This window comes from Thecamonas trahens (genome assembly GCF_000142905.1).
Source record: "Thecamonas trahens ATCC 50062 unplaced genomic scaffold supercont1.58, whole genome shotgun sequence".
Lineage (NCBI taxonomy): Eukaryota > Apusomonadida > Apusomonadidae > Thecamonas > Thecamonas trahens.
The window spans coordinates 45,041-55,496 of record NW_013657622.1 but is presented as its reverse complement, the minus strand read 5'-3'; the positions used below and the strand labels follow the sequence as shown (position 1 = coordinate 55,496).

Genomic DNA, 10,456 nt, shown 5'->3' with positions numbered 1-10,456 from the left:
CAAAAAAAAAATTTTTTGGTTATTTTAGGATTAGATTAAGGATTATTTTTAAAATGAGGGTGAGGGAGTAGCAAAAAGAAAAAAAAAAAAAAAAAAAAAAAAAAAAAAAAAAATAAAAAAAAAAAATAAAAAAAAAAGAAAAAACCACCCAACAAAAAAAAACAACAGCAAAAAAAAAAAATAAAGATTAAGGTGAGGGTGTCCCCCTACGGCAAAGAATAGGTTTACGATTTTGAAGAAGAAAAAAAAGTTAGGTTTAGCGGCCCCCCCCCCCACCCCCCCACCCCCTTTCAACACATATCCATGGGCACTACCATGTTGCGCATACCTTTTGTTCTTTTTTTTGTACTCGCTATGGTCAGCACCAGCATGTTGCTCGCACCAAGCTCGGCGGCGGCGCTGGACGAACCTGTGATGACGTACCGCGGCGAGCTGGAGAACGTGGTCTTTGGCTTTGCTGGCGGTTTGGTGGCGGATACTAACTCGGGAATGGGAAGCTGTTTGACGGCGTCGGGCAAAGTGGACGACGAAAAGAATCTTCTTATCGCCATTGGTGCCTATCAAGATCGCAATGATGTGACTACCTCGGGCACGGTCCTTCTCATCTATGCTGGTGTCAATCAGACAGGCAAGAGTGATGATGTTACTCTGAAGCACATCGCTCCGCCTCCGCAAACTTACGGCTTGGATCAGCCAAAGTACCGCTTTGGCGCAAGATGCAGGAGCTCGCTAGTGGCTGGAAGCTTTGTCGTTGTCTCGTCGGACATGGACGACAGTGTGGCCAAGCTGGAGCCGCCCACCGAGGCCGTCTTCATCTTTCAGCGTGGCCTCGTTGATCCCGACACCTTTACCATGGTGGCAGAGTTTAACTCGACCGTCATGGCCGCGTTGTTTGGCGACATCGACCTGGTCTCGGACAACTTTGGCAAGGCGCTCGAGGTCGACGACCGCGGCATCGTGTTCATCGGTGACGGCTCCAATGCGCGAGTCTATGAGATCCGCCACAACGCGAGCAGCCACGGAACGTGGTACGTTCACGCGGCACACAGCTCGCCGTCCGGCTACAAGGACGGATTTGGCGCGGCATTGGCGGTATCAGGTAACCTACTGGCGGTTGGCAGGCCTTACTTTGGTGGTCTTCTCGGAGGAGTGGTCGTTTACGAGTTCAACGAGACCTCGAACGAGTATGAGCTGCACTCGACGCTCACGCTCGACTCGCCCGAATACTCAGGCGTGTATCTGGCCGGACAAGTTGTCGGCATCGACGCGCTGGCGGCTGACTCTGGCGCATCGAGCCCCGTCACGCTTGCGGCCTCGCTGCTCTCATGGCGGTCCTCTCGCGGCGCGGTGGCCACCTACATGTGGAACGAGACCGCAGGTGATTGGATGTTTGACGCGCTCATCGAGTACCCAGGTGCGCAGCCGGGCGACCTCTTTGGCCACAACCTGCGGATGCGGAATGGGACCATGGCGATCTTCTCAATACTCGCCAACAACTACCAGGGTTATGGCCATCTGTACGAGCGGACGAGCCTTTCGAGCTCTCCGGTGGCTGGCTTTGCAGTCCCGCCGCCGCCGTCGCCGCCGCCGCCAGCTCCGTCACCGCCACCGGCGCCGATCGACTCCTCGCCGCCACCCCCCGTCGCGCCGCCGCAGGTCTGGCAGACCCCATCGGGGGTGGGCACGTGGCTGCGAATCAAGGAGCTTGGCATTCCACCACAGTTTCGAATCCCGCGCGAGGAGCCGGACACACCGGTCAACTTTGATCTCTCCGAAGTCCGGCTTTCGCTCTTTGGCGTATCGGTAGCCATGCTCGAGGGAGCGGTAGTTGTGGGTGCGCCGTTTGCCAGCTTTGCGGGCACGCCACACGGCGCCTTCCTTCCGTTTGTCACTACCAGCGCCGGCAATACCAACCGCTCGTATGTGGACGCCTTCCCAAGGTCCCGCCGGGCCGGTGCTGGTGCCGAGAGCGAGATTCGCTTGGCGGTGGTCGACGATCAAGACGTGCTTCGGCGGCTTGGCGGTGACAAAGTCCATGTTGTGGTCATGACTGAAGCAGACTCGCTCTCGCTTCCAGAAGTATTCGGCTTTCTGCAGTCTGGTGGCGAGCCGTCGCAGCTGCCTGGGTTTGTTGGGCGCGACAACGCGACTCACTCGACGACGACCGGGCTTTACCACAGCAGGCTGAGCTGGCTCACGACTGTGGGACGGTATCGCGCAGTGTCGACCATTGCTGGCTCGGGTGTGATCCAGGGCTCTGGACAGACGTTTGAAGTCTTTCCAGACGTTTTGGACGGGATCAACTCGCTGGTGTGGGGCGTGGGCACCGATCCACTTGCTGCTGGGGCTGTGGTCGGCGAGCCGCTCGATGTGTACGCCCAGGCGCGCGATACGTTTGGCAACAACGTGACGGTGGCGAGCGAGCTGGGGTCCGGGATGGCACTGACGGTTATTGGAACGTCGATTGTGGTATCGGACATACAGGTGCGGTACGAGGGTGACGGACTGTATGTGGCGACGTACACGCCAACCGAACCTGGGACGTACACACTGACGGTGACGCTCGACGCGCAGCTGGCCTTCTCGACAACGGTGACGATGCTCGCGTCGTGCCGGCCAGGCACATACGCCCAGACCGAGACTGGGCCGTGTCTCATCTGCGCACCCGGTGAGTACTCGGACAGTATCAACGCCGCCGGATGCACCAGCTGCCCGGCGTTTACCACGACGACGTCGACTAACTCGTCGTCGATTGTCGCCTGCGTTTGCACGCCCGGGTTCTACTCTCTGACTGGCGGTGGGGTGGCGTGCGAGGCGTGCATGCCTTTTGCCGAGTGCCCTGGCGGAACGGCTTTGCCGCGTGCGGCCAAAGGCGCGTTCCAGGTTGATGTGACATCGTTCATCCGGTGCGATCCGGAGGATGCGTGTCTGGGCGGGATGAACTCGCCGTGCGCGCCAGGCTACGCTGGCTTTGCTTGCGGCGTCTGCATCGAGGGCTACTACAAGGTCAACGGGCGGTGTGAGGCGTGTCCGCAGGGCCACTCCTGGCTGCTTGTGGTCTTTGTGGTGCTGCTGGTGCTGGCGTGCCTCGCGTTCACCATTGTGTCGGTGCTGATGGCGCGGCGGATGACCAAGGACCGGCGGAACCGGCGCACGACATGGTCGCTGGCGTCTATTGGCGCCGGCATCACGTACATGCAGATCCTGGCGCTGCTTGGCGAGCTCAAGGCCGAGTGGCCATCCTCGGTCTCGTCGTTCCTGCTCTCGTTCTCGGTCGTCAACTTTAACATCGAGTTCTTTGCGCCCGAGTGCTCGGTCGAGTCGTCATACGCGAGCAAGTACATGCTGGTCATGGGCGTACCGCTCATTCTGGGCGGGGTCATGGCTATGGTCTTTGGTATCGTCAACGTGTATGCCTCGCTGCGGGCTGGCTCGCCGGGCGTGTGGGACGCGGAGCAACTGCAGTTCTTCAACCGCAAGATCTCTGTGGCGACGGTCTTTACGGCGCTGCCATTCTTGTACATCTCGCTGACGCGGTCGACGCTCTCGCACTTTTCGTGCATCAAGCGCGAGGACGGCAAGTGGCACATGACCGGCAACGCCGGGCTCTACTGCTACGATAACGAGTGGTGGGAGATGTTTCCGGTGGCAGCAGCCGGGACGCTGCTGTATGTGGTAGGCATCCCTGCGCTCTTTGCCTCTGTTCTCTTTGTTCGGAAGCACAAGCTCGATCGAGTCTCCTCGCTTGTCCGGTTTGGCTCGATCTACCGGCTGTACATCGACCAGTTCTACTACTGGGAGCTTGTGATGACGGGTAAGAAGTTCAGCCTTGTGGTATTGCAGCTCTTCTTTGGCTCGACGATTCTCTTCCAGCTCGTCCTCCTTGTGGCGCTCTTCTCTGTGGCGGCCATGGTCCAGCTCAAGCTCCAACCGTTCTACCGGGCGATCCACAACTCGCTCGAGCTCGCACTCAACGTCTCTGTGTGGGCGGTTCTTTCTGCGGCTCGGTGTTTTACTCGGAGCGGCTAGAGAGTGGCGCGCCGCGCAACGCGATGATCGCGGTGACGCTGGCCATTGTCATTATCTCGATGGTCATCCTACTGGCGTCTGCCATCCGCGAGCTGCTCTTTATGTACCTGCTATACAAGGCTGGTGGCGACCCGAACGCACTGCCGGCCTTTCGGCGCGACGAGTTCTGGGACACGCTACGGACGTGGTTCGAGACGCGCGGGGCGCCTGCGACCCATGACGATACCATGGCCATGGTCGGCTTTGTCGAGTCACGGATGGAGCTTGCGGAGAACTCGGACGGCCTGTGGGAGGTGGGCGAGTCGACCGACGGTGGCATCGATGCTCACAAGGCGCTGCGATTGGGCCAGGACTCGTGGACCGGTTTTGACGACGTGGTGATCAACCCGGTCCACGACGACGAGATGGGCACCGAGCTCACGCCTTTAGAGCGCGAGGGCTCGATGTCGCACCTGATAGGCACAGCGTAAACAGGGCCGAGCTCAGGCTTTGTGAGGCGAGGCAGTCGCCATCGTGGCCTCGGCCTCGGCCTTGGCGTAGACAAAGTCGAGGAGGAACCAGACGTTGGCCATGCAGTAGACAAGGTTGGCGTTGTTGAGAAAGTTGGCGTTGCCGACCTCGAGAACGACCCAGACGCGCCAAAAGGTGAAGAGGACGGCACAGGCAAAGATCATGAGGTTGAGAGTGAGAAAGGCGTAGCGCATGCGCGGAACAAGAGCGGCATGAAGGGCAGCAATGGCGAGGTACGTGGCCATATCGGCCATCTGTGGATAGGGGCGAAAGGTGGCGGCGACGCCCGCGAGCAGCGTGTAGAGGTACACGGGCGAGGCCGCGAAGCGGAGGGTGAGCGGGAGGGCAAATATGGCGGCATAGCCATGGAAGCAGGCCTGGAAAAAGGTGCGAAAGTGCTCAAACATTTCGGTGTGGAGGTACCAGCCGATGCCGACGTTGGGCCGGAGCGCCGAGAAGCCGACGATAGGTCCGTACGCTACCTTGAGCCAGGCCCACGAGCCCGATGCCAACGCGGTCGATGCGAGGGCAAAGACGGCGAGCCAGGCGGCAGTGCCGGCTGCGGCAAGGGCAAGGCCGCGCCCACACGAGATGCCGGTCGTCTTGGAGAGGACCATGCCGAGGCCGAGGACCAGCGTGTACGGCGCGACGGCGAGGTAGATGGCAGAGGCGAGAGCAGCGGTGGCGAGGATGACGCGGCGGCGAAGTGCAGCAGCGAGAGCAACAACAACGGCAGCATTGGAGAGTGGCGCCAGCGATCCGGCGAGAGCAGTGAGGAGCGAGAGCGGGTTGAGGAGATAGAGCGCAGCGAGGAGGTCTGGCGAGAGAGCCACACCCACCATGAGCGAGCCAGCGTCAGCCAGAGCGAGAGCAGCCACCACATCGGCGAGCGAGGCAAGAGCAATGAGGGCAAAGTGCGGGAGAAGAGCCGGCATAGACGGCGATGTAGTTGCAGCGAGGCCTTTGAGCGCAAGTAGGAGGAGCGGAGGAAAGTGAACAGGCGCCGTCGAGTTGCCCGAATACAAAACGGAGAGCGGAGAAAAGGATGCCGAATCCAAAGTGCCCGACGAAAAAAAAGTTGCCCACAATGAACTTGACCATGATGAGCTTGAGCTTGGGCTTGTGGTGATGGAGACGGCTTCCTTGGCGGCGTAGGAGGAGGTGAGGACAGTGGCCAGTTCGGGTCGGTGAGCAAGGAGCGCAGGCAGCGGTGTGAGGGCGAGGACGAGTCGGAGGGCGAGGGCGAGGACAATGACCTTGGATACTGTGGGCATGGTCATAGTGGTGGTGGTGAAGGAGGGGGCGAGTGCGGTGTTGTGTAGTTTGGTGGCTGTGTTGCGTGAGTGTGGTGGGCGAGGAGGTGGGCGAGTGGGCAGGGGTACGATTAATGGAACGAGACATAATCGTGGGGCGAGGAGGTGGGCGAGTGGGCAGGGGTACGATTAATGGAACGAGACATAATCGTGGGGCGAGGAGGTGGGCGAGTGGGCAGGGGTAAGATTAATGGAACGAGACATAATCGTGGGGCGAGGAGGTGGGCGGGTGGGCAGGGGTACGATTAATGGAACGAGACATAATCGTGGGGCGAGGAGGTGGGCGAGTGGGCAGGGGTACGATTAATGGAACGAGACATAATCGTGGGGCGAGGAGGTGGGCGAGTGGGCAGGGGTACGATTAATGGAACGAGACATAATCGTGGGGCGAGGAGGTGGGCGGGTGGGCAGGGGTACGATTAATGGAACGAGACATAATCGTGGGGCGAGCGAGTGGGCGAATGGGCGGCGAGCTGGCGGACGACGGGCGGGCTGTTGGCTCGAACATTATATATTGGGTCGGCTACGCTGGCAAGAGAAGCTCGTCGTCGATCGGAGAATACGCGGTGTGCCAAAGCAAACGCCATACGGACCCCCCAAAACCTGGTGATGCGCAGCGGGACGCGCAGAGGTGAGACGGGAAAAGGCTCATCTCGATGGCAGAGGTAGCAAGCGCCGCGCAGCAGCCCGGACACGGCGTGGACTGGCATCAACTTGACCGTACACACGGCTCTATGTGCGGAAGCGACGGGAGAGGAGCGAGGCGGTCGAGGAGGGCGACGGTGCGGAGGAGGAGCAGCCACTGGAGGGCGAGTCGGCCGAGGATGCGAGCGAGGACGAAGGGCGGACGATGGGGTTGGGCGGGAGTGGGAGCGGAGAGGAGGGATGAGGCGAGTCTGGCGAGCGGCCGACGTCCCAGTAGCCGTCGACAAGGTAGGAGGAGATGTTGCGGCCGGTGCGGCTTGTGATGATGGAGAACCAGAGGAGGGAGATGATGGCGATGATGGCGGCACACGACTTGATGACGACGTCACCATCAGGCGAGGCGATGATGTAGAGGGTAAAGGGCAGGCCAAGGCAGATGCGGTTGATGAAGAAAGAGAGGAAGAAGACAATGTCGTTTGCCACGTAGAGCTTGAAGAGCGAGTGACCCAGATGAGCATGTCTCAACATCCAACGAATGATAAAGGGCGGAATGGTGAGCTCACCCAGAGCAATGGCAGTGACCAGCTCTGCACCGGATCGACCAGTGTAGAGAGTATAGCCCATACCCAACATGCACATGACATGATGAAGACAGACAGCGACATCAGCGACCGAAGCCAGAGTGCCCATACCCAGATCCATGACAAAGTAACCAAATGAGATTTGTAGGATAAGAGTAGCAAAGTCAGTATTGTCCTTGCCTACAGGCGTAGGAAAGGCTTCGAGAGAGAGGGTAAAGGGAACAGCAAGTGAGGCTGATGCCAATCCATGAATTAAACTGGTAATTCGATTTGCCCACACAAATCGATCACTCTCTCGCTTCATCTCCGGCAAGAGCGACGAAATGACCATATGGACGACCAGCCAGAGCGCAACACACGCAGGGAGGGCCACATGAGGCGACGACACCAGTACAGAAGGTACGCCAAGGGCAATGGGTTCGCCTCCTACATACAGGGACGTCATACTATTGTCGCGGTCGGGCGTCGGGTGTGGCGTGTGTATGGGGAGGGGGAGGGGGGGGGCGGTGAGGAGGAAGGGGGGGGGGGCAACCTCCGCTCGTCTGGTTGGACGGATTGGTCGGCTGACCGCGAGCTGAGGGGATATCTGTCCGGACCGCCTGCGTTTGGGAGGGACGGGGAGGGTTGAGGTGATCGGGGGAGGGAAGCCCTCGGTAGGCGTGATCGGGTTGACGGGAGGCATATTTTTACAGGAACCGAAGCGAGAGAATGGCTTTGGGCTCGGCATCGTCGCAGCCAAGCAAGGGAGGGAGAGGCGGGAGAGGCCGAGCGGCTCGGAGAAGAGAAGCGGGTGGTCTGCCAGTCGGACTTCGACCTCTCCGAGGTAGTCATCGGTCGAGAGCTTGTCGGCGTCCCACACCACCACACGTAGCACAGTCTCGCCATCGACAAATGGGCCCGGCCAGCAGACCGAGTGGTTGAACTCGGGATCGCGCGTCCGCACAAGCGTCTCGGTCTGCGACCGGAGGCCGCCCGGCTCGAGCGTAAGCACCGCATACGGGTCGGCCGACCGGCTCACGACGTCGGCTTTCGGCAGGCCGCGGACCGCGTGGAGCTCGACAACAAGCGCCACCTTGCCGACTGCGGTGAGCGGCGGGCATTTTGAGCCGGCCGACGCGCGAGGGACAGCAAGGCCCGATGCCATCGCCACCTCCTCCAGCGCCACCTTCCAGTCTAGCGGCGGGAGCGAGGCTGGTCCAGCTTCGCCGTCCACAAACCGCAGCAGCGTGTTGGTTCCGAGGAATATCCGCGCCCCATGCTCGAGCACACGCGGCTCGTTCGGCGGCACGGCCAGGCCGTTGACAAATGTCCGCGCTGAGGCGTGCAGCGGCTCGAGCGTCACGCCCTCGCCGCTCACCACCAGCCGCGCATGTGCTGCCTGCATCGCCGGCCCATGCACCACCAGCGAGCACCCGTGCGCGTGCCCGAGCGTAAACTCGGGCCCGCGCGCAGGGTCCAGGACCCACACCAGATTGGCCGAGTCGGCCGCGTCGGCCGCCATGTTGACTAGCATCGACGCGTTGCCGGCGCCGCTCAGCTGGCCGAGCTCGACCACAGAGATGCCGGCGTCGTCGAGGACGGCCTTGCGCTCCGCCGCCAGTGCCGCTGCTTGCGCCTCGCGGGTCGCCACGTCCGCAGTCAGCTCGGCAATGATGGATTCAGCGGCCGCCAGCTGCGCCGCTGCGTCGTCGTCGCCGCCGCCACTGTCGTCGTTGCCGCCGCCACCATCGCCGCCGCCGCCGGCCAGCAACGCCTTCAACCGAGCAATCTCGGCCTGCAGCTCCGCAACCGTGGCTCCAGTGTCGACGGCGTTGACCACTGGCTTGGTGGAGATGGCGCGGACGCGCTTGGCGAACCGCATGGTCGAGAGCGTCTCCTCAAAGTTGGTGTGGGCCGGCGAGACGGCGGCAAGCATGGCCGTCCGCGAATTGCCGCCCAGCGACTGCTGCAAGAGGCGGGTGAGGACCGAGTTGCGGTATGCCACGTGCTTCGGCTTGCTGCCCTTGGCCGCTGCCTTGGAGAGGGCCGAAATAACGTTGCCCAGCGCAGAGAGCGACGAGTTGATGGCGACCGCTTCCTTGAACCGCGCGCCCGTGGTCCCGGTCTTGGCTTGTCGCTCCGAGCCGGCCAGATCGACGAGATTTAGCTTGGCGTTGACCCGCTGGCCCGACGCCGGGTGATCGACAGAGACGTCGAGCATAAACACCGCGTGCGACCGCGACGACGACGCGTTCATCGCCGTTGCAGCCACCGATCGCATCTTGGAGCCCTCGCTCAGCAGCCGGCCCGCGTCAGCCGCGCTCGTCACCCCGACTCGCGCCAGGCCCTGCACAAACACCCCGCGCGCAGGATGCTCGCGCACCGCAAGCGGCCCACCCGACCGCGGCTGCAGCAGATCCATCAGCTCCTCGTTGTAGATTTCCAAGTACGAGGCGACAACAACGGGATTGGCGTTGCGGTCCAGCGCTGCAAACAGCGCGTCGAGCAGCAGCGGCACCACACCGGGTGCAGACTCGACGCCCATCATCGAGTACGTCTTGCCGGCGCCGGTCTGTCCGTACGCAAACAGGCACCCGTTGACGCCCGACAGCGCCGCAAGTACCAGCGGCGCACCCAGCACGACATACACATCCTGCTGCCCGGCATTATGGCTCCCAGCCGGGTTGGTTGAGTCAAAACACGCATCAAACACATACTTGCGAATATCGCCCGAATCGGGATCCGTCAGCGTGCATGTTGTGTGCTGTGGCGAGTTGACGCTTGGTGCGCCAGTCATGTGGACCACCTGCTCGGCGCCCTCGTCTGCCTCACGCGACGAGAACGGCCGCATCCGCAGTGCCACCGTTATCTTGGCTCCACTTGACGACATGATGAATGGCCGAAGAGTTCGTCTCGATCAACCGCTGCGCCTTACAGCACAAAATGAAGAGTATGAACGACGATGCGAACAAACTATATGTACGATTGTTCGGGCGCGTTGTTTGGTGGTGCAGTACGATTGCTCGATGGTACGATACGATACGATTGTTCGGTGGTACGGTACGATTAATCTAGGTACAACAATACGATCAATCAATGAGTACCAGTTGAGCGGTCACTTGACAATTACACTCAACAAATTATCACAATACCAGAGACAGAGCAAGTTGCGTCCCGAGGTGAGCAAGCAGACCAAAGAGCACCACAGAACAGAAGAAGGAGCAACGAGCAGAACCAGTTTGAGAGAAGAAGATCAGAGAGACAACGATGATGACAATGAAGTAATATACGATTAATCACACAAAATGACAGAGAATGACAGAGATTGAGAGAGCAATTGAGAGAGAGAGAGAGAGAGAGAGCGAGCGAGCGAGCGAGAGCGATGGCTTTGCCGAGGGA

The 10,456-nt window shown here is 60.5% G+C and overlaps 3 protein-coding genes across 3 annotated transcripts; 1 reads left to right on the top strand and 2 right to left on the bottom strand.

Moving 5' to 3' along the window:
• Positions 1–369: 369 nt before the first annotated feature.
• On the top strand, positions 370–4,499 carry AMSG_10453 (uncharacterized protein; the record flags this gene model as incomplete). The annotated part of the gene is made up of 2 exons (XM_013898158.1): positions 370–3,990; positions 4,023–4,499. 2 exons carry the CDS (start codon positions 370–372, stop codon positions 4,497–4,499), a joined length of 4,098 nt encoding a protein of 1,365 aa, XP_013753612.1.
• Positions 4,499–6,288, bottom strand: AMSG_10452 (uncharacterized protein; the record flags this gene model as incomplete). The annotated part of the gene is made up of 2 exons (XM_013898157.1): positions 4,499–5,803; positions 6,270–6,288. 2 exons carry the CDS (start codon positions 6,286–6,288, stop codon positions 4,512–4,514), a joined length of 1,311 nt encoding a protein of 436 aa, XP_013753611.1. The 3' UTR covers positions 4,499–4,511.
• Positions 6,289–6,584: 296 nt separating this feature from the next.
• Positions 6,585–10,456, bottom strand: AMSG_12354 (uncharacterized protein; the record flags this gene model as incomplete). The annotated part of the gene is made up of 2 exons (XM_013898213.1): positions 7,887–10,456; positions 6,585–7,082 (listed from the first exon to the last, which is right to left on the bottom strand). Exons 1-2 carry the CDS (start codon positions 9,945–9,947, stop codon positions 6,585–6,587), a joined length of 2,559 nt encoding a protein of 852 aa, XP_013753667.1. The 5' UTR covers positions 9,948–10,456.